This window comes from Moschus berezovskii, chromosome 14 (assembly GCF_049115385.1).
Source record: "Moschus berezovskii isolate FMDL1 chromosome 14, NW_MosBer_1.0, whole genome shotgun sequence".
Taxonomy (NCBI): domain Eukaryota; kingdom Metazoa; phylum Chordata; class Mammalia; order Artiodactyla; family Moschidae; genus Moschus; species Moschus berezovskii.
Window position 1 is genome coordinate 47,844,200 of NC_142473.1, and position 23,439 is coordinate 47,867,638.

General features: G+C 41.3%; 1 protein-coding gene across 1 annotated transcript in view; it reads left to right on the top strand.

The window, feature by feature from the left end:
* The first annotated feature begins 672 nt into the window (after positions 1-672).
* Positions 673-23,439, top strand: part of DENND5A (DENN domain containing 5A) — a 99,889-nt gene continuing 77,122 nt past the window's right edge. Inside the window, exon 1 of the mRNA XM_055423404.2 lies at positions 673-929. Coding sequence (XP_055279379.1) covers positions 818-929 — 112 coding nt within the window. The 5' untranslated portion in view covers positions 673-817. The remainder of the gene's footprint in view (positions 930-23,439) is intronic.

The following is a 23,439-nucleotide window of genomic DNA, read 5'->3' on the forward strand; positions in this document are numbered from 1 at the left end:
ATAAGCCTAGGGTAAATATGGAGCGGGCTGATTCACCTCTGGCGAAAGAGGAGACATCCCCAGCTCTACTAGAGAAAAAGCCAGCCATGGACGTTAGGGAACGGGGCTGGGGAGAAGGCTATCTGCGGTTTAGGCCGGTGGGCTTCCTAGAGTTAGGATGAGCTGGGCTTCCTAGCTCAATTTTAAGACCTATTCCCGAGGCAGAGCCCGGCTCGGGAGATCGTCGGACCTTTAGTGGAAGGCGGGGGTGGGGGCGGAGCATGGGTGAGGAACCAGGCTCTGAAGGATGCGTCCGCTCATCCCGCACCTCCGCTGCCCTTCCTAACGGAGTCGCAGCCCCGAGGGGGTGGCGGGTGCGGGCGATCCAGCAGTCGCCTGCCGCGCTGCGGCGACCGCCTGGAAAGCTGCGGCCCGCCGGGCCAGAAGAGCATCACGTCATCCTTTCCGCGAGGAGCCCGCCCCCTCCCCAACGGCGCCTGCGCAGGCGCGGCGGGAGGGAGCCGCGGTGGGGGCTCTCCTCATCGCTTTCCGCCCTTCTCCGCGCTCCCTCCAGCCGCGGCGCTCTCGGCTGGCGACAGCGGCCGCGAAGCGGAGGGGAAGGAGTCCAGGATGCGGCGCGGGGCGGCCCGGTGCCCCCCTGCCCCGTCACGGCAGCCGCGGCGGCCGCGGGGACCGGGCCAAGGCCGGGGGCGGCGGCCGGAGCCGCGGTAGCGGCGGCGGCGGCGGCGGGAGGGGCGGCCTGAGGGCGGGCGGGCGCCCGGGTGCGGGGGCTCGACGCTCCGCACGGCCCGGCCCGGCCCGGCTCGGCCCCGGCGCCATGAGCGGCGGCGGCGGCGGCGGCGGGGGCTCGGCGCCCAGTCGCTTCGCCGACTACTTTGTCATCTGCGGGCTGGACACCGAGACCGGGCTGGAGCCGGACGAGCTGTCGGGTGAGTGCGCGCTGAGTCCGGGGCCGCTTCCCCGCGCCCGCGGCCGCCGGGGACCCCGGAGAAATCCTCCCCCACCCTGGCTTTGTCCCGGGAGGCGGGCGAGGGGCGAGCGCGGGGAAGGGGGCGTCGGGCTGAGGAGGGAAACGGGCAGAGGGGCTCTGAGCCGTAACGGGTCCCAACGGTCCCTGCTCCCCGCCGCGCTTGTGGCCAGGTCCTCCCGGATGAGGAGGGAAGGATTGTGTTCGCAGCTCGGTGAGGTTCAGTGACTTAGTGTAAAATAAAAGGGAAGCTTGTTCTCGAACACCCGTTAGGGAGGGAAAAAGGCATCCCCCTCCTGGTGAAAGAAAGTTCCACCCAGACTTAAAAAAAAAAAAAAAAAAGGAAAACAAAAACTTAGTGAGTTTTATTTGGTCTCCTCCCAAGAAACCTGTGATCGCAGTTCCTCAAAACAGTTCTAACCCGGCCCTGGGCTAGGCCCCCTGCGTTGATGGGACGTGAAGTAATAAAGTGAACTTGGGCCACACCAAGGAGGGCGAGAACTCCCTTAGTTCTGGAAAGGGTTCGTAACCCGGGGCCGTGCCGTTTTTCTTTTCTTTTTTTCAAATTGAATATAATTTATGCCCTTTATAAGACTAGCGTCATTGGTGGATAAAAGGGCAGCAGCCTAGTTGGAGAGCCTGGGTTGCGTAGTGATGCTTCTCAAGTCATCTTTTAAAGGGAAGTGGTGGGGAAGTGAAGATAAGGCCCGGATTAGATATGCCACTAATTGCACACGAGTGTCAGAATTGTAAAATCCCGTGAATTCCACTGCACCGGTGTCAGAGTTGTAAAGTCCCCGCGAATTCCACTGCACCGTCATTGGTTTTGGAAAAGTTTTCGTCTGGAGTGTCAAGTTTGCAGGTTTTATGTAGTTTGAGGTTTGTTGTGTCATCCTGCTTTGATGAGAGATATTCCTTTTTACTGTTCGGTCATGATGTGTTTACTGTAAAGTTTTTCTCCTGAAAGCGAATATCCTGTTGACTAATTTTCGTTTGCTTCAGAGATGACAGGACAAGATTTTTGTGTTTCCCCCCGACCAGAAAAATTTCAGTGTTTCTTATGAAAAAAAAATTAGATGCATACATCACAATGGACTGTCTTTTTAAAAAATGATAAATTGATGACCTTTAACAAGGTCAGAGCAAATACACTATTTCCTCAAATTAATAGCAGGTGGAGAAAAAAATCATGAAGCAGTAATACAATTAATACTTGGTCTATTGTTGGGGTAGTTTTAAGTTCTCTTTTTTAGGTCTTTGAATTCCTGTAATCTGATGCTAATTTTTCCTCTGTATTTCCTATTTGTTAAATTTATGACTTTGAGATATAGTTGTTATAATTCAGTTCATGGTACTGGAGCTGGAAGGATCTCAGAGAAGAAAATGAGCCCACGAAGGACAGTAAATTGCCTCACTTTGATCCAGTGCCCCTCTTGTCCCATAAATTGCATTTCATTGCTTGGCTGGGTTTTTAGAAAACACTAACATGTTAACAAAAAGACAGTGACACAGTTCTCCTCAGTAAAAGAAACTTTAAATTGGTGAAATAAACCAGTGTTATTTTTATGCTGTGCTTTTGAGTGTCTATTTGATTTTCAAAAATAAAGAGAATGATTTGCAGATGATAAAGCTTAAGAGTGGAACTGGGAATGATTTGATTTGTTAGTGAGAACATGGGTTTTGGGGTTAAACATTCGCACTCTGCTATTGACTATCTGTGACTGGAGGCCAAGTTATGTAACTGCTGGGGTCCTCATCTCTAAAAAAGAGAATGTAATTAAAAAGTGTCTTATCAAGTAGACTCTCAAAAGTGTTAATTCTCTTTTAGTGAATATCTGTTAATTATCTGGTTTTTCAGAAAGCTAAATTATGTCCTTCTGAAAGCTTATTGAGAGAATAAAGAGGGGGGATGAGATGTATAAAATGTGTAAAGAAGGGTATTTTTCTCTTTAATTATGGTTGCAGTAGTGGAATGCCAAGACTGTTTATTCAGTAGGTGGCCTTTGCTAGAATAAGCACTGATTGAAGGATTTTTTTTTTCTTCATTTCATTTCTGATAGGTTGATAGGGGAATCTGGACCCCAGAGGGAATCTTTAAGGAAAACAAAACAATAGAAATACCTCTATGCGGGTCAGTTTTGAAGCTCTCCAGGGTGCATTTTCTCTCCGCCTTATAGCTCCCAAACTGATGATGTCATAGTAAATGAAACTACAGGAAATTGTGAGTTGCACCCAGATTCCCTAGGGAGGTACTGAGGCTTCTATCTTCTCTTCAAACAAATTAAGTTATATACCTCAGATAGATTCTGTACTCTTAGTAAGTGAATCCTGAACAAACAGATCAAAGATACTGTGTTTTTCTAGCTTTATGGAGAAAGATTAAGATTCCTTCTTTTCTGTTTGCAGCAATAACCATAGAACTTGCACTGTTGAAAAAACACTTTGATCATTTAATTTTATATGAAGTCTCTCCCTGTCACCTCTTCCCCTTTCTTGTAGACCTGAGCATATAGGCAAGTCATGAAGTTACTTGTTGTGCAGGAACTGAAGAAGATATGAAAATTAATTTTGTTTCTCTTTGAGTTAGTTGAGGAAGTACTTTGGGCGGAAGGAAAGGTAATCTGTTGTGAAGCACAGGTCGCGCCAACTGGAAGAAATGGTATCTGCTTGTTTGGGTTTTGAGTTTGTTAAGGAGATAAGCAATTCTTGAAGGAACATTTTTAATTTTGATTTTACAAAATGTTGACCCATTGTGTTGGCCCATTCTAAGTGGGGAGGCAGAGGGTAGTAGATTCCTCTCTTTCTACCTCTTTGATAGATGGGTGTTCTGGACATCTTCATTTTTGCTTTTTCTTCCTATGATCACCACCAGGTGACTGCAGCAGCAGGTGTACCAGGATATGGGACTCTTGAGTTAACTTTCCCTATCTCTGTCTGAGAGTTAAGTTTCCGGTATGCTTGTAACCTATTTCTTACTTTGGAATCTTTACATTCCTTTTTACTGACCTGCATCCAGCATTGAGATACAAGTATCCTAGGTTCATGAATCTACTACTCCAGTTTCTTAGGCTCTGAGTAGTGGGTCTTGCCAAGAATTAAGGAGAGATGGAACATAGATGGGAAACTAGCCAGTGTCCTGTATGAACCTACTTAGAACATAGACAGTATCCTGAAATCATCTTTTAATATCTCACTGTCCAGGAAAGCCAGAGGACTGGACAGATCTTACTGCTCCTTAACTATATTTGGCAGTGAAGTTAAAACAACAGAATCATGGAATGTCAAACATGGAAGTACCTTTTTTTTTTTAAATATGTATTTATTTGGCTGCATCAGGTCTTCGTTGTGGAATGCAGGATCATCATTGCATCATGTGAGATTTTTTTTTGTGGTCGTGCTGTGCAGACTCTCTAGTTGTGGCACGTGGGCTCAGTAGTTGTGGTGCATGGGCTTAGTTGCTCCAAGGCATGTGGGACTTTAGTATTGCATGGCGAATACATAACCACTGGACTGACAGGGAAGTCCTTGGAAGCACTCTGAGATTATATAACCTGATTTTTACTGATGAGGAAACTGAGGTCCTGAGAAAGTTGGGGAATATTTATCTCACTTGCTACATTTTATCCTTTTTTTCTTCTCTTAGAGTGATGCTTTGTATGCTTTGCACGAATTTGATGGGTGGTGGCTGAGCCTGGTCAGTTACCGTCTATGGGGTCGTACAGAGTTGGACAGGACTGAAGCGACTTAGCAGCAGCAGCAGCAGCAGGGAGACAGTAAAACATTTGTTTGGCAGGAGCAGATATAAGATTATTTTTTTCTAGGGCAGGTTTCTGTTTCATGTTAAGCAAGGATATTGTGTGTGATTAATAAGAGAGAGATCTTTTTTTTTTAAGTTTTTTTCTTTTGATGTAACTTCACACCAAACATTGTCATTCAGTACAAAGAACTTTTAGTGCATCCTTTTTCCGGCCTCAGTGTTAACATTTTGCTCCATTTGCCTTATCACTTAGTATGCATCATCTTTCTCTTTCTAATATATAAAAATGTCTTTATTGAGATATGTCTTCTATTTAAAATACACAATTCTGTGTTTTTTAGTATATTCACAGAGTTGTACAACCATTACTACAATCAATTTTAGAATATTTTCATCACTTGCCCTTCAAAGCTATATCCATTAGCAGTTACTATCTGTATCCTTCCAACTCCCTAACACCCCAGCTATAAACACCCATTATTCTATTTTTTTTTGGGGGGAAAACTTTTATTATCACGAAATCAATACTAGTTCACATCATTATTCATATCCATAGTATAAGAAAAATGTAATTTTATGCAGAAATAGTAGTTAACATTTTAGTATAGATTCTTCTAGACCTTTTATTAAAATGAAAGGTACTCTTATTATTGTAACTATAATTTTGTAAAAACAAGTGCTGATGAGTTTGAGAAAGAAGAGAGTTTGAGGGCGGTAAGTTGTTTGGGAACTACTAATCTATCTTTGATCTTTATTTTGTCTATTTTGTCTATTTTGGACATTTCATACAAATGGAATCATATAATATATGGTCTTTTGTGACTGGCTTCTTTCACTTAGCATGTTTTCAAGGTTCATCTGTGTTGTAACATGTGTCCGTACATTGTTTCTTTTTATGGCAGAATGATATTGTATAGATATACCACCTTTTGCTTATCATAAGTTGATGTACATTTGTGTTATTTATATAGTTTTCATTTATTACAGATGATGGTATTGTGAACATTTGTGTATGTATATTTTCATTTCTCTTAGGTATATGCATGGGAGTGGAATGGCTGGGTTAATGGCCAATGTTTAACCTTTTGAGAAACTGCAGACTGTTTTCCAAAACAGCTGCACTATTTTACATTCCCAGTAGTGGTGTTTGAGGGTTACACTCTCTGTATCCTCACCAGCACTTACTATCTTTTTGATCATGGGTGGCCTAGGGGGTGTGAAGTGGTATTGCAGTGTGGTTTTGATTTGCATATTCCTGGATGACTCAGAAGGATATTTTACTTAAAAGGAAAAAAAAAGCTTATCTCTTCTCAGAGATGAAGTGAGTATAAAAAGTTTGATGAGCCAGTTTCAAACAGGTAGTCAATTTGAACTAACCTTAGATTTTATTTTCCTCTACCAGTCTGGTCAGTTCTGGGCAGATTCTCTCAGATTCTCTTTATAAAGTGGTCATTTTATAAAGGCATCTTCTCTGAAGCTCAGACTCCTAGCTGAAGCAAAACTCAAATCCTGATGGCTTACCTCAGGCATTTGTGGATACTTTCAGAGGTCAGGATAGGAGGAGGAGAGTTCTTAAGTTAGGTCATGTGTTTCCTTTTATAAGGTAGAGCAAATAAGAAGTCAGGACGAGAGACTAACACACAGAAAACAATTACAGAGCAGCCCCAAGGCAGTTTAGAATTATATGCTAAATTTAGTTGGAGAGACTTATGTTCTTAACTGAAGAGCACCTACTATATACACCCTTAGGTAGGGAGAATCACATTGAAAGTAAGTGGATTTCACTTTAGTAACACTAGGGCTCTGCTCCCATTTTCTTAGGAGGAAATCGTGAGTAACAGTGTTTGGTGTTTAAACCAAATTCTTAGACTCTGTTTAGCCCTTCCTTCCTTTTGTAGTAGATTATAAATAAAGTTTTTCTAGCCTCAGTCCTCCTCCGATAATACCCATTTCCAGTCCTGTATCCTTTTATAAGTCTAGTCCTATATCCTTTTGTATATCCTTGATTTTTTGGCTAACTCTGGTGGAAGATGGACTTGACTCAGCTCCTCAATTCCTGTTGCCATCCTTGGATTTGAATTATTGTCAGGTAGTCTTCGCTTTCACTTTTCACTTTCACGCATTGGAGAAGGAAATGGCAACCCACTCCAGTGTTCTTGCCTGGAGAATCCCAGGGACGGGGAAGCCTGGTGGGCTGCTGTCTATGGGGTCTCACAGAGTCGGACACGATTGAAGCGACTTAGCAGCAGCAGCAGCAGGTAGTCTTAGAGGTCTCTCAGGAACCTGGGTACTCAGGAGGGGACCTGTACTTGATATGTTTTAGGTTACTGCTGGATAGGCATAGGACCTAGTAAAAGAAAAAAAGTCTTGCCTTTTGGAAGCTGGTGTCTTCTTGTGGAATTCATTGATAACACACAGGCTATCGTTACTAGGTTTTTAGATTTAGTTCTCAAAAGTTTTTAGGTGAGGCAGATACTGGTTAAATGTCTGTGTTCCAGATGTTTTGTGATGACTGATTTTAGTTCGGAGTATGTAGAACCCTGGAGTGGTGGAAAATGAGGGCATGCGCCGGCTCTCAAGCTATTTTCAGTGTGCTTCCTGGGAGTTGGCTATGGCTCCAGGAAGTTAGATGGGAGAGGCTATTGTTTAGACCATCAAGTTTTCAAATATTATACTTAGGATATTTGCTTGACTGTCATCCGTGGGATCTATCATAGGTTCCTGTTAAAGAAAGCCAGGTTAGTAATTTGTTTTTTTCAATAGTGTGATGGGCATTTCAGGTCAAAACTTTGCTAGGCCATCTGTATTCAATGGACTGACCTAGCTGCATTAATCTAAAATGTTTTCATGGAGTGCTGAGAGGCCTTGAGCGGGGAGAAGATGTGTGGAGGTTCCTCTTATTAAGCTTCATCCCTCTGTGAGTGTGAGTCCAATTTCTTGTTTTCTAAACTACTCCTAGTTGGCAAAACATAATATGAGTATGAATTCATTTATCTTGGTCATAGAATCAAAAACTGTCAGAGCTAGATCTGAGATAGTCCAGCTCCCACTTTTGACATATGGTAATGATTAATATTTATAAATGACATAATAGTTTTGAAACACTTTTTAATGTTTTCAGCTCCATTTGAGAATATATTTTTTGATTCACTGTTCCTCAGCAATTTAGAAAGAACTGTTAGAATCCAGGTCTTCTGTCTGCTTCTCACCATTGAGATTGCTTCTTTTTTTTTTCTTTGCCATGCCACGTGGCTTACAGGATCTTACCTGGGGTTTGACCAGGGATCAAACCTCCCCCCTTGGCACTGAAAGTGCAGGGTCCTAACCACTGGACCACCAAGGAATTCCTGAGATTATTATTTTGAAATGATAGATTTGTCAATACTTAAGCAATGACTTAAGTATTAATACCAGACCACCTTACCTGCCTCCTGAGAAGTCTGTGCAGGTCAAGAAGCAACAGTTAGAACTGTGCCTGGAACAACAGACTGGTTCCAAATCGGGAAAGGGGTATGTCAAGGCTGTATATTGTTACCCTGCTTACTTTACTTATATGCATATTATATGCAAAATGCTGGACTGGATGAAGCACAAGCTGGAATCAAAATTGCCAGGAGAAATAATCAATAACCTCAGATGAGCAGATGACACCACCCTTATGGCAGAAAGTGAAGAAGAACTAAAGAGCCTTTTTGATGAAAGTGAAAGAGGAGAGTGAAAAAGTTGGTCTACAACTCAACATTCAGAAAACCAAGATCATGGCATCTGGTCCCATCACTTCATGGCAAATAGATGGGGAAACAATGGAAACAGTGACAGACTTTATTTTCTTAGGCTCCAAAATCACTGCAGATGGTGATTGCAGCCATGAAATTAAAAGACCCTTGCTCCTTGGAAGAAAAGCTATGACCAACCTGGACGGAATATTAAAAAGCAGAGACATTACTTTGCCAACAAAAGTCTGTCTAGTCAAAGCTATGGTTTTTCCAGTGGTCATGTATGGATGTGAGAGTTGGACTGTAAAGCAAGCTGAGTCCCTGAGAATTGATGCTTTTGAATTGTGGTTCAAAAGAAGACTCTTGGAGAAGACTCTTGAGAGCCCCTTGGACTGCAAGGAAATGCAACCAGTCCATCCTAAATGGGCTGAATATTCCTAAATGGTCCTGAATATTCATTGGAAGGACTGATGCTGAAGCTCCCATACTATGGCCACCTGATGTGAAGAACTGACTCATTTGAAAAGACCCTGATGCTAGGGAAGATTGAAGGAGGAGGAGACCAGAATGACAGAGGATGAGATGGTTGGATGGTATCACCTACTCGATGGACATGAGTTTGAGCAAGCTCCGGGAGTTGGTGATGGACAGGGAAGCCTGGTGTGCTTCAGTCCATGGGGTTGCAAACAGCTGGACACAACTGAGTGACTGAACTGAATTGACTGAAGCAATAACTTAATCATCAACTGGCAGAACTGTCGTGTGGTCTCTTTGATTCAGTCCCCAAACCACAGTGCAGTAGAGGAGCTGTCGGGAGAGGAGTCAGGTCACTTGTTTTTCGAATTGTTGGGGCTGGTTGGTATTTTTTTAATATATATTTTCCTATCTCCCCATTCTTATCAGTTGTGGAAAAGTTTTTTTTTAAGACCAAATAGTTACTAGGCTTTGTTTCTAAGAAGCTCTCTTTTGTGAGTCTGTTTCAGGATGTTTTATGCTTTTTGTTTGAAGTCAGTTTTCTTTGAAAAGAAAAAAAAAAAGGTTTGCATTTGCTAACCTCAGAAATCCCTCCCTGTAGCCTGCATCTTTTTCTGGTTGTCATTGGGTGCTGGTTGTGACTTCTTTTTTTAAAAAATAATTTTGTTTATTTTTGGTTGTGCTGGGTCTTTGATGCTCCGAGGGCTTTTCTTCAGTTGTGGCAAGTAGGGGTGCTACTCTAGTTGCAGTGCATGGGCTTCTCATTGCAGTGGCTTCAGTTGTTGAGGATCTCGGACTCTAGGGCATGCGGGCTTCAGTAGTTGTGGCTCCCGGGCTCTAGAGCACAGGCTCAGTAGCTGCAGTGCAGGGACTTAGCTGGTCTCTGCAGCATGTGGGATCTTCCCTGATCTTGGTTCAATCCCGTGTCCCCTGCATTGGCAGGCAGATTCTTTACCACTGAACCACCAGGGAAGCCATGGACTTCTGATTTACCATATTCTTTATAATGAAAGGATATGGAAAGCAACTAAGAAACTTTTAGGATTTTTAAAGTCAGAAAGACAGAAGAAAATGATTTAGAAATAATAATCATAAACCACAATTAATAAGTGGTTAAACCCAATTCACAAGAACTTAGATTCATTAAAAAAAATACATTAGAATTACTTTTCCAGGAATGTCAGAAGAATTCCTTTCTCAGTTGTGTCATCTCTGGTGTCCTTTTTTCCCTTGTATTTTGTAGTTGTAGAATAGCTTTTTAACAGTGTCATGAAGATAGGTATTAATTATTGCTATACTGTTGAAGAAAACCGAAGGTTTTATTTTGAGTATGTTAGATGTCTCTTTTCTTCTTTCCCCAGAGTCTTTGACAATGACCATTACATTAAAATTTTTTCCATAGGTCTTTATGCAAATTAAAACATTACAGAACCATGTTATAGCTTCACTTGTCCTAGAGTCAGGTAGACAAATTTCTTAGCTTTGCTAGAAGACCATGCTTTATCTAGTAGGTATTTGATAAATATTTGTATTAATTATGAAAAGATAAAGCCTGCTTATTCGAGCTTTCAAAGAATTGTATGTAACCATGCTTTTTTTCCCTGATATAAGGCATAGTACTTAACTTTTTAAAACTTAAATAAGTCAGACTTCCATAGCTTTTCCAAGTGCTGAGTAGTAAAGAATGTGGAGGTTTGTAGAAGAGAAGCAATGATTGTTTTCCCATACTCAAAAAGCTAATGGTCAATGGCAGATTTGGAGATAAAATGGTGATAAGAGAGGTATTTTGTATTGCTGCTGCTGCTGCTAAGTCACTTCAGTCGTGTCCGACTCTGTGTGACCCCATAGACGGCAGCCCACCAGGCTCCCGTCCCTAGGATTCTCCAGGCAGGAACCCTGGAGTGGGTTGCCATTTCCTTCTCCAATGCATGAAAGTGAAAAGTGAAAGTGAAGTCACTCAGTCGTTTCCGACTCTTAGCAACCCCATGGACTGCAGCCTGCCAGGCTCCTCCATCCATGGGATTTTCCAGGCAAGAGTACTGGAGTGGGGTGCCATTGCCTTCTCCGATTTTGTATTGTGCTGTGATTATTTCATAATTTTTAATAGATAGAGCTAAATTTTATAATAGTTTGGGTGAACTTTTTTTTTTTTAAGTGAATCCGTATAGTTTTAGTTATTCAACCAGTCCTATTGACAAGTTGACTTAGGATCACAGTCTCTTGTTGGGAAAAATAAAACAAAAATTTAGAAGTATCACCTGCTAAACTAACCAGTTGTGCTTAATTCTGAGATTCTGTATGTTCAAATGGTTTTTAATACTTTTCTTTGCTAAGTAATTATTTAGTATTCATCCTTTACGCCCACTGTGAAACACATTCTTTCTGGTGCAGTTTTATTGTTTGAAAAGTTGATATTTAAGCATTTGTAGTTTTATCTTCTAGAAAATTGTTTAGTGTTTTGTGGAAGATTGTTGATCTGCTGGTCTAGCTCTGTTGGTTGCTCAGCTCAGTTGGTAGTGAATGTGATGATTTTAACGAGGCCAGGGTCATTGAATCAGTCTTCCTAAGGAACAGTTAGCTTTGTTCTACCCATTTTTATGCTACCCTCTGCTGATCATCCCACTCACAAGTATACTAGGTCATGGGGAACACAGTCAAGGAAATGAGGCTAGGGTAAGCTGGTCCATGCCTAATAATCAAATTAACAGATATTATTTATTGAATAGATTTCATTGCTAGGTACCACAGGACATTATCCTTGCTTTACAATTTACTAAAGCACTGGTAACTACTGAGCCCACACTTCAGAGCCCAGGAGCCTCAACTACTGAGCCAGTGTGCCACAATTGCTGGAGCTGGTAGGCCGATAGCCCTGGGTCTGCTACAAGAGAAGTCACTGGAGTTAGAATCTCCTGCACCACAACTAGAGAACCCCACATGCAGCAGCGAAGACCCAGTGCAGCCAAAAACAGCTAACTAACTAACTAAACAAGTGTATTTTAAAAATGAAGTGAAAGTAAAAGTCAGAGATATTGCCAAATCGCCTTCCTCAAAAGGTAGGCTCTTTGTGCTCAGTTACTCAGTCATGTCAGACTCTTTGTGACCCTACAGTTTTTAAGATGCTACCAAATTTTTTCTCTACATCTGTAATGGAATATTAGCTGCTTTTCTAAAGTGTTTTCAATCTTCTAGGAAGAAAATGTCTGTTTTAATCTAATTTAATTATTTGTGAGGCTGAGCATCTTTTCATATAGTTCATGTACACTTGTATATTTCTTCAATGAATTACCTGTTTAGTCCTTTGTTCATGATTTCTGTTGTGTTGTTTATCTTTTTCTCATTGACTTGCATAAACTGTCTTTTGGAATATGTTGATTGTTAGGAAATATTTCAAAAACACTTGCAGTGAAAAAGTATATGGACACTGATATAGATTTATAAAATTGAGACCATAAAAGAAAAAGTGTATCCTGCTTTTTAAATTTACTATTATATGTTGATCATTTTTCCATATTTTTAAATGTGTCTTGAATATTTTTCCATGTCATTAAACATTCTTCATAAACATGATTTTGATTATTATTTGGTTTTTAACAAATAAATGAAATTGTTACTTGGTTTTATTTGTAATTTGTTATCCAGAGTATGAGTGAACTATACAATTTTTAATGATTAACTGGCACTTGGGGGGTTTGTGTATACTTTTTTATGATAAGTAATTTTACAACATATATACTTTATATAAATCCGTATCTGTTGCTCTAGTATATATAACAGTAAGACAGTTATTAAGTTAGATAAAGCACATTTTAAGCACATTTCATATGTATGATGAATTTCTTCTTGGAAATGCTGTGCCAATTTATGCTCACTTCTAGCATGCTATCATTTCACCATATATATATAAAAATTATATATATATTATTTTGAGAAGGGGTAGTAGATTACATGTAACATAAAATTTACCGTTTTAGCCATTAAAAAATGTACAGTTTGGTGGCATTTAGTACACTTCACAATATTGTGCAGCCATCATCATTATGTAAGTACTTAACAGGTTCATTGCCACAATGTTCCATCCATTGAACAGTCATTCCCTATTCCTCCCTCCCTCCCCCAAGCCCCTGCCAACCTCTGACCTGCTTTCTGTTTCTTTGGATTTGCCTATTCTGGATATTTTTGCCTTTTCATACTTCAGGAAAGTTAGAGATACCAAGGGGACATTTCATACAAGGATGGGCACAGTAAAGGACAGAACAGCAAGGACCTAACAGAAGCAGAAGATATTAAGAAGAGGTGGCAAGAATACATAGAAGAACTATACAAAAAATGTCTTAATGACCCAGATAACCATGATAGTGTGTTCACTCACCTAGAGCCAAATATCCTGGGGTGTAAAGTCAAGTGGGTCTTAGGAAGCATTACTCTAATCAAAGCTAGTGGAGGTGATGGAATTCCAGCTGAGTTATTTCAAATCCTAAAAGATGATGCTGTGAAAGTGCTGCACTCAATATGTCAGTAAATTTGGAAAACTCAGCAGTGGCCACAGGACTGGAAAATGTCAGTTTTCATAACAATACCAAAGATGGGTAGTGCTAAAGAATGTTCAGACTACTGTACAATTGCGCTCATTTCACGTGCTAGCAAGTTAATGCTCAAAATCCTTCAGGCTAGGCTTCAACAGTATGTGAACCGAGAACTTCTAGATTTAGAAAAGGCAGAAGAACCAAAGACAAAATTGCTGACATTCCACTGGATCATAGAAAAAGCAAAGGAATTCCAGAAAAACCTCTTCTTCTGCTTCATTGACTATGTTAAAGCCTTTGACCAGTGTGGATCACAACATACTGTGGAAAATTCTTAAAGAGATGGGAATACCAGAACACCTTACCTGCCTCCTGAGAAACCTGTGTGCAGGTCAAGAAGCAAGAATTGGACATGGAACAACAGACTGGTTCAAAATTGGGAAAGGAGTATGGCAAGGCTGTATATTTCACCCTGCTTATTTAATTTATATGCAGAGTACATCATGTGAAATTCCAGGCTGGCTGCAGCAGAGGCTGGAATCAAAATTGCTGGGAGAAATATCAGTAATCTCAGAAATGCAGATGACACCACCTTTATGCAGAAAGCTAAGAGGAACCGAAGAGCCTTTTGATGAAGGTGAAAGAGGAGAGTGAAATAGCTGGCTAAAATTCAGTATTCAAAAAACTAAGGTCATGGCATCCAGTCATATCACTTCATGGCAAATAGATGGGGAAACAGTGGAAACAGTGACAGACTTTATTTTCTTGGACTCCAAAATCACTGCAGATGGTGATTGCAGCCATGAAATTAAAAGACGCTTGCTCCTTGAAAGAAAAGCTATGACCAACCTGGAAAGCAAGTTAAAAAGCAGAGACATTGCTTTGCCAACAAAGGTCCGTCTGGTCAAAGCTATGGTTTTTCCAGTGGTCATGTATGGATGTGAGAGTTGGACTATAAAGAAAGCTGAGCACTGAAGAATTGATGCTTTTGCCCTGTGGTGTTGGAGAAGACTCTTGAGAGTCCCTTGGACTGCAAGGAGATCCAACCAGTCCATCCTAAAGGAAATCGGTCCTGAATATTCATTGGAAGGACTGATGCTGAAGCTGAAACTCCAGTATTTTGGCCACCTGATGTGAAGAACTGACTCATTTGAAAAGACCCTGATGCTGGTGAAGATTGAAGGTAGGAGAAGGGGGCGACAGAGAATGAGATGGTTGAATGGCATCACTGACTTGATGGACATGAGTTTGAGTAAACTCAGGAAGTTGGTGATGGACAGGGAGGCCTGGCATGCTGCAGTCCATGGGGTCACAGAGTCGGAGACGACTGAGTGACTGAACTGACTGATTGACTGATGGAAGGTCTTACTGGTGCCTGCCTGCAGTGCAGGAGATCTGGGTTCCATACCTGGTTTGGGAAGATCCCTGGAGAAGGGAATGGCTACCGACTCCGATATTCTTGCCTGGAGAATCCCATGGACAGAAGACCTGGGGGGCTATGGAGTGGCAAAGAGGTGGCCATGACTGAGCAACTGTTACTTTCACTTGCATGTATGGATTTTTTTTTTGCCTCTTGCTCCATACAAGATTATGGTCATAAGGAATGTTTCTCATATTCTTTACATATACTTGCACACTCAGTCCTCTCAATAAACCTGTGAAATAGGTATTATTATCTATATGATACAGATGACAAAACTGAGATTTATAGGAGAGACCTTGGCCAGATTAGTTAAAATTCAACAAGACATGGAACTAATATTTGAATTTAGATTTGCCTGTCATTAAAATCCTGTTTGTTCCACTATAGTGTCTATAACACAGTACCTTCCTTAGCTTCCTCTGGATGAGAGGCCCATTCCGATCTGTGAGGCAGGCCTCTCTGCTTTGGAGAAAGAGATACAAGTTTATTCAAATTGTGTTCATGAATTCCAGGAGGGGTTGGTTTTGAATGATAAATTGTGCTAAGAGTCGGACACGACTAAGCGACTTCACTTTCACGCACTGGAGAAGGAAATGGCAACCCACTGCAGTGTTCTTGCCTGGAGAATCCCACGGATGGTGGAGCCTGGTGGGTTGCCGTCTATGGGGTCGCACAGAGTCGGACACCACTGAAGCGATGACACAGCAGCAGCAGCAGCACTTAGCCTAGAGCTGGGTGCCACACAGTGGGAACTCAGTGAAGGTTGAGAAATTGCTTGAGTGTGGAATAGTGTAGTAGTGTCACATAATAGGCAAGTATCGGGTAGACAGTGTCTGTCCCATGGTGGCTAAGTGGAGAAAACATCATTCTGTGCCTATGTTTATAGCTTGGATTTTTTCAGAGGGTGTGAATATGATGTTAGGTTTTGAATGAATAGTTTTGATTAAATGCCCTGCACATTTAGTCAATATCTGTTGGTTTATACGTTGACGGATTATGGGGATATTTTCACCTTGAGAGACAATTAAAATTTTTGGCTTGACACATTTTCTTCCCTGTCTGTGGCAGCAGTATATTCATTTTCAGAATTCTTCTTTAGCCTGATTTTGTAATACATTGACTATTTGGTGTTTGCTGCTGTGGTAAGAAGAACTGTGCTATAATTAGCATTTCTGCTTCCTCTAACAGTTTTATGGATTTGCTTTGAAGAACCGTAAAAAAAAAAGAATTTTATTGTGATAGATATTTCTTCAGGAATGATGTTTTATACAGTGTGATACTCTAAATGTGAAGTCCCAAATAACCACATTTGAAAAAAATATCTCCACAAGACTGAAATGGCCCCAGAAGCCCTCCCCGCAATGCCCATTGTCAGAGTAGATTATCAGTAGATTGGCAAGGATAGAACTGAATTGGTAAGAGGAGACTGAAACCTGAGATCATTAATCATTTACATAGAAGCAAGTATGAATAAATGCAAGTCTCATGACCCAGACAAATTACACCCTAGTGTTCGGAAAGAATTTTGGGATGATTATAATGATGATTAGTCACTGTCAGTAATCTTTAAGGAATCATAGAATTACCACAGTAGACATATTTTCAAGTCTGAGAAAAAGGTAAGAGCTTGGCATATTCCTAGTCAAAATTTCGGATGGTTGATTAAGGATGTAGTATGAGGATTTAGAAAAGAAATCTGATTATTAGGAGCCAACATGGACCCACTAGGAATGTGTTGGTGACTTAATAACCACCTTTTCTTTATTAAGGGAGTAGACTTCTAGAGGGGAATACCGTCAGCTATCATTTTTTGATTCAGAATGTTTTGAAAGGAATGATTAGAATATAGTTGGGGATAAGAGATTTGGGTTGTGTAATGAAATAGGTGATGCAAGGAGTTCCCAGGCGATTCAGTGGTTAAAACTCTGTGCTTTTACTGTCATGGCCCTGTGTTTAGTCTCTGTCAGGGAATAAAGATCCTCCAAGCTGCTGAGGGGGTGGAAACCTATGGAGGGGGAAAAGAAATAGGTGATGCAGAAGTACGGTGTGATAGAAGGAAGGACTTAATAGCAACCCAAAAATGTTTAAGGCTGTAGTTGTCTATAGATTGGATTTATGGCAAAAATGTGGTTTGGTTGACAAAAAGTTGTGGTTTTAGCCAGCATTAATAGCTACTGTTGAAAGAGTGAGTGGATAGTGTTGTTTTAAACGATGTTAGACCACATCTAGCTAGATAGATTTCAGTTCTAGGAGCTCGGATGGTGAGGGACCTGAAAATATGATATGAACTACTTTCAAAGAAGCAGATTTGTTTTTTGATTAGTTAATTGCTCTGACAATAGCTCCCACAGAAGAGTTCCAGAAGAACTTGGAGAAATGGCAACATTGTTGGAATACCATAGATTTTGATAGCATTCATTTGAAAAAATGTAAGTTTTGGCTAATCAGGCAAAGAAAGGTATGAAGGTCATTCTAGGCAGAGAACAGCATCTATGAAAAGAATGAAGGCATAAGAAAGCATGCCACATTTGAAGAACAAGTGAGTTAGTACAGATGCTGTGTAAAGAGGGAGAGGTGGGCTATAGGAGGTGAAAGTGGGGAAATTGGGAGGTGTTGTATATGAAGGTGGAGAAACTGTAATCCAGGAAGGTAAAAGTGATTTGCATGTCTTGATTGTGTATTGAACCAGGCCTAGAATTCCAGGCTTTCTTGTGTCCTTTCAGAAGTTCACTCCATCTTTCTTTTCTTTAGGTATGTTGTTCTACATTTACTTTAAAATGGCCAGGGCATGCCCTTTGTTTATGAAAGGATTCTAAATAATCATGTAAGACTATCTTTTACATTCTTTAATAAGCTAAAAGAACTTAGGTAGCTGTGACCTATAAGCAGTATAACTTTCCCAGTTATCAGTGCCAGATATTATGGTTTTAATTTTAGAGACCAGCAGCCTATATTCTGGGTCATGATAGAATCAAGAAATCTTTCTACTTTCCCATGCTATTTGTTTAAAAGAGGATTCTTTGCCTAGTTCAAATGATGGATGCTTGGATTAACAATTGGAGCTATAATGATCAGTTACAGCTGTGCAAAGTAGAAGATAAGTTTATCAAGACCTTGTGGCAACTTTGCTTGTGACTGCTGTGGTTGTAGCTTGTTGTTCTACTGCAGACAGGGGTGAATTTCACATGGGAAGCAAGTTCCTGAGGCCTCTGTTTGTTCCTTAGTCACAGTTCTATCCAGGGTTGATGTCCAGTCTGTATACCATATGTGAATATGTAAATGGCCAGCATTTGTCCTGACCGGTTGGTGCCCACATTGTATTGATTGTTAACTATTTTGAGAATCATGTCTAACTCTCACCATCCATCTTTCCTCATTTTATGCCAGATCAGAAGTTTCTCTAATTTGTTTGTGGTTTATTCATACAGAGAAATTGCTACCTTTTCTTCTCAGGCTCTTAAACAATTTTAATAAAAAAATTCCTGGAGAGACTTACCTGACGGTCCATTGGTTAAGAATCTGCCTTCTTAACCACTTTAACCAGTCTGCAAGGGGGACACAGGTTCAATCCCTGATCGAGGAGCTAAAAGTCCCACATGCCCTGGAGATAGCATGTGATCTGGAGTTGCAAATCTGACGCTGCAATGCTGCACGCTGCAACGAAGAACCCGTGTGCCATAACTAAGACCTGATGCAGCCAAATAAATAAATATTAAATTCCTGGAAACAAAATTTTTTAAATTATTAAGACCACTATGTACTATTTTCCTTTAGGTCCACTTCAGTTCAGTTCAGTTCAGTTCAGTTCAGTCGCTCAGTCGTGTCCGACTCTCCGCGACCCCATGAATCACAGCACGCCAGGCCTCCCTGTCCATCACCAACTCCCGGAGTACACTCAAACTCATGTCCACAGAGTCGGTGATGCCATCCAAAAGCTAGTTTTAAACATTTATGCGACAATTAAGGAAATCTGAACACTGATTAGATATTTAGCTTTAAGTATTCTTTTGGTCAAATTTTTCTAGGTGTATTAATAGAATTGTGGTTATGTTAGAAAAAAAGTCTTATTTTTAGAGACACATGGTGAAATATTGTAGATATGTCTAGATTTGCTTTAAAATCGTTTGGTATGAGGGTGTACAGATATCAATGCATGTCCAATCCTTCTTTTTATTTGTTGCAATTGGGTGATGGATACAAGATAATTCATTGTACTTTTTATAATAAAAAGTTAGAAAAAGTTTATGTATTTTTAACCCCCCGAATTAATAAAATTATAATTGGATTTTTAAAAATTTTCAAAGGTATATTATTGGCAATTATAACTTCTTATTGCCTTGAAATAACTAGAAGTACAACTTGGGGTTAATATGGACATATCTCATTTATGCGCTTCCCTTTATTGGGCTTCACAGATATTTCATTTTTACAAAGTCAAGATTTATGGCAACCCTGCATCAAACCAGTCTGTCAGCACCATTTTCCAACTGTATTTGCTCACTTCATATCGCTGTGTCACATTTTGGTAATTCTGGCAATATTTCAGACTTTTTTCATTATTATAATATTTGCTCTGGTGATCTGTGATTAGTGATCTTTATCTTGCTGAAGGCTTCAATGATGGTTAGCAGTGAAGTATTTTTAATTTAGATATGCATATTAATTTTTTAGACTGTAATTCTCTGGTGGCTCAGAGGTTAAAGCGTCTGCCTCCAATGCGGAAGACCTGGGTTCGATCCCTGGGTCGGGAAGATCCCCTGGAGAAGGAAACGGTAACCCATTCCAGTATGCTTGCCTGGAGAATCCCATGGATGGAGAAGCCTGGTAGGCTACAGTCCACGGGGTTGCAAAGAGTCGGACACGACTGAGCGACGGAACAGAACAGAACAGAATACTGTTGTATACTTACTAGACTTTTGCGTAGCGTAAACATAACTTTTATATGCATTGGGAAACCAAAAAGTTCGTGTGACTTACTCTTGCTTTATTGTGATACTTTGCTTTATTGAGGTGGTTTGGAACCAAACCCACAGTCTGTCTCAGATTTATCTTTGTATGTGCATGCTAAGTTGCTTCAGTCATGTCCAACTCTTTGTGACACTATGGACTGTAGCCCACCAGGCTACTCTGTCCATGGGATTCTCTAGCCAAGATGACTAGGGTGGGTTGCCATGCCCTCCTTCAGGGAATCGTCCAACCTAGAGATTGAACTCATGTCTCTTAATGTGTCCTGCACTGAAAGGTGGGTTCTTTACCACTAGTGCCACCTGGGAAGCCAAGGTATGTCTGTACTTCCAGCCACAGGCAAAGAAATTTGACCTTTTTATGTAATATTTTAAAATATGTTTTAGTATAGCTTTTTGAAATATTAAAAGTGGTGCCCCTATCATTACCATTTCATTTATGGGCCTCTAGTTGGGAGCCATTCACTCTAAAAAAATTTTTTTTTCTACCTTTTGGCCATATCATGTGGCATGTGGGATCTTCTTTTCCTGACCAGGGATCATACCCTTGTCCCCCTCAGTGGAATGGCAGAAGCTTAGCCACTGGATTGCCAGGGAAGTTTCCTGGCTCTAAAAATTTTGATCAACCTTGTTTGTATTTAGACTTCTTAACTCAGTTGTATTAATATTGTAATTAATAAGGAATTCTTTCTTTTCCCGTGTATATTGCTTTAATGGTTAGATTGTATCCCTTTGCCTTAATGTACAGAACTATCCTTTTTTAAAGCATTTGCTTTTCTTCTTTTTCTTGCAGTTATAAATAGCTTTACTATGAGAAATAGCTTTTCTAAAAATGCTCCTTGAGTGCTATTTTAGTGGGGGCTAGTTTTTTTTCTGGTGCCTTTTGGGTGGTATTTTAGTGGATTTAGCAGATCAAAGGGTATGGTTTTTTTTTTTAATAGTTTCTGTGATGCCTTGCTACTTTGGTTGAGCTTCTTTCAAACGTGTCACTTTGTGGGTTGGAACCATTTCAGTGTTTAAATCTTGATTGCTGAACTAGAGTTTTAAGGGATGTTAACAGTCTCGAAAAAATGATAAATTGGATCTATTCAAAAGAACTGAGCTTTCATTGGAAACAGGTGGAAGGATGGAAATTCTTTAACTGTAAATCTCGAAGTCAGTTTATTAAGATACTGCTGTTTAGCTTAATTAAAGAGCTGTATAACAGAGGTACATTTGAATGAAGTATTGAAGGATAGGAACGACTTAAACTTGAGGATGTGAATTGTTGTTTAGTCGCTAAGTTGTGTCCGACTCTTTTGCAACCCCATGGACCATAACCTACCAGGCTCCTCTGTCCATGGGATTTCCCAGGCAAGAGTACGAGAGTGGGTTGCCATTTCCTTCTTCAGGGGATCTTCCTGACCCAGGGATCAAACCTGCATCTCCTTCATTGCAGGTGGATTCTGAGCCACTGGGGAAGGCTGAGGATGGTGGGGATGGGTAAAAGGTGGGTGAACATGGAACTCTAGGGCATGTTTAGGCAATCTTGAGTCATACTATTTGGGCATAACATATGCTATTGAGAGTACAGTAATGGAAGCAAGTGGGCTTCCCTGGTGGCTCAGAGGTTAAAGCGTCTGCCTCCATCCCTGCATTGGGAAGATCCCCTGGAAAAGGAAACGGTAACCCACTCCAGTATTCTTGCCTGGAGAATCCCATGGATGGAGAAGCCTGGTAGGCTACAGCCCACGGGGTCGCATAGAGTCGGACACGACTGAGCGACGGAACAGAACGGAATGGAAGCTAGTATTAAAGAATTAGTTAGGGGAACAAGTGAAATAAATAAGAATATACCAGGTAGATTGTGAAAAAATAATAGTGGGAAAAAAGAAATGATGGTATTTGACTGTAATAGCTTGAAGACTATTGAGCGGGCAACAGGCAGGAAGGCCAGGGGTCTTCTTTAAGCCCTGGGGATCAGGATATAGTTCAAAGGAATGAGGCTGGAATTGTTAGCTCCCATCTGTAAGAGAGAAAAAAAGCAACCAGCGCCATCTTTCTACCGGAGGCGTCCCTCCCTGCTCTAGATGAGGGTGTAGACAGGCTGTACACCAAAGCTTTTCTTTGCTGGTCGGACTTAGTCTGTCCCTTCCTGATGCAGGCATCATACTCATCCCTCCCGGTTCTACCACCGAGACGGGGTGGGGATGCACCAGGGGTAGACCTGATGGCATTCCTGACTGATGTCCAGCTCTTCACCATTAAAACCTTGCTTGCCTCTGATGTCACCCAGGGTGCAATCAGAGTAACCTTCTGGAATGCCTCCCAAGCTTAAGACCGTTGGGGAAACATTTGTCACCTGAGTGCCTGTGCACGACCCTGAGTATATTCCTGACCACAATAAGACCAATACGAACATAAAACTGAGATGTTCCTTCCAAGCATCACCACACCAGTATAAGAGCCTCCTGTGGTCCACTAAGAGCCAGTGTTACTAAAGGAAAAAACCCATTGTAGTTCCAGTCTGAGTAACCTTTAACTTCAGAGATGTTCTTGGAGCTAGAGCTCCATCTAGCTTCCGAACTGCCGATTCCTAAGCAAGGCTGCTGCTGCTGCTGAGTCACTTCAGTTGTGTCCGACTCTGTGTGACCCCTTAGACGGAAGCCCACTAGGTTCCCCCGTCCCTGGGATTCTCCAGGCAAGCACACTGGAGTGGGTTGCCATTTCCTTCCCCAGTGTGTGAAAGTGAAAAGTGAAAGTGAAGTTGCTCAGTCGTGTCCGACCCTTAGTGATCCCACGGACTGCAGCCTACCAGGCTCCTCCATTCATGGGATTTTCTAGGCAAGAGTACTGGAGTGGCTTGCCATTGCCTTCTCCGAAGCAAGGCTAGGCGCTTCCTAACTACAAATCCAAGTTTGGGACCTGAGGCACAGTACACAGTAACAGCATAGATCACAAGTCCCTTCTATGATACAATAGATTAGGTTAGTACTTGTAATTCCCAAGGAGTTATGGAATGGTCAAAGAGACCGAAAAGTTTGACCGAGAAAGGAGAGTTTGGTCCACACGCTTTGCCCATTTCTGGTCGGTCCCCGAAGGAGACATTGGGTGCCTCTTGGCATTGGCAGGTTGGTATAAACTCATGACAGTTTTCTTCCATAAGCTGTATGAGATCACTGCGGAACTGCAGAGCAGGGCTCCTCACTTGCTTCCCGCAGGGCATTTCATTCATTCACACAAGCACACCGAACAGTTAGTAAAGTACAGCAGAAAATGTGTTCGCTAGAACAAAGAACTAGAACTCCTGAAGAAGGAATTCATAGGACCTGGACTCCATCTTAGGCCTGTTCATGCTGATCTTGCTCAGCCACCTCTTCAGTGGACTCTGAACTATGTGCTTAGTGCCTCCGGAAACTACAATAGAAGGATAAGACCCCCTCTGGACAGGGGAACCTTGAAGATCACATCCAGGTCACTCATCAACTAAGAGAAAACATACTCTAATCACCCCTGCCTCCAGGCAGATCATAAATTCTTTCTGTATCTATTGGAGAGTAACTGCAGACTTATTGATTATTAACTGTTTGAAAACATAACACATGAATGATGGGGTTATTGTGGTTGTATTTA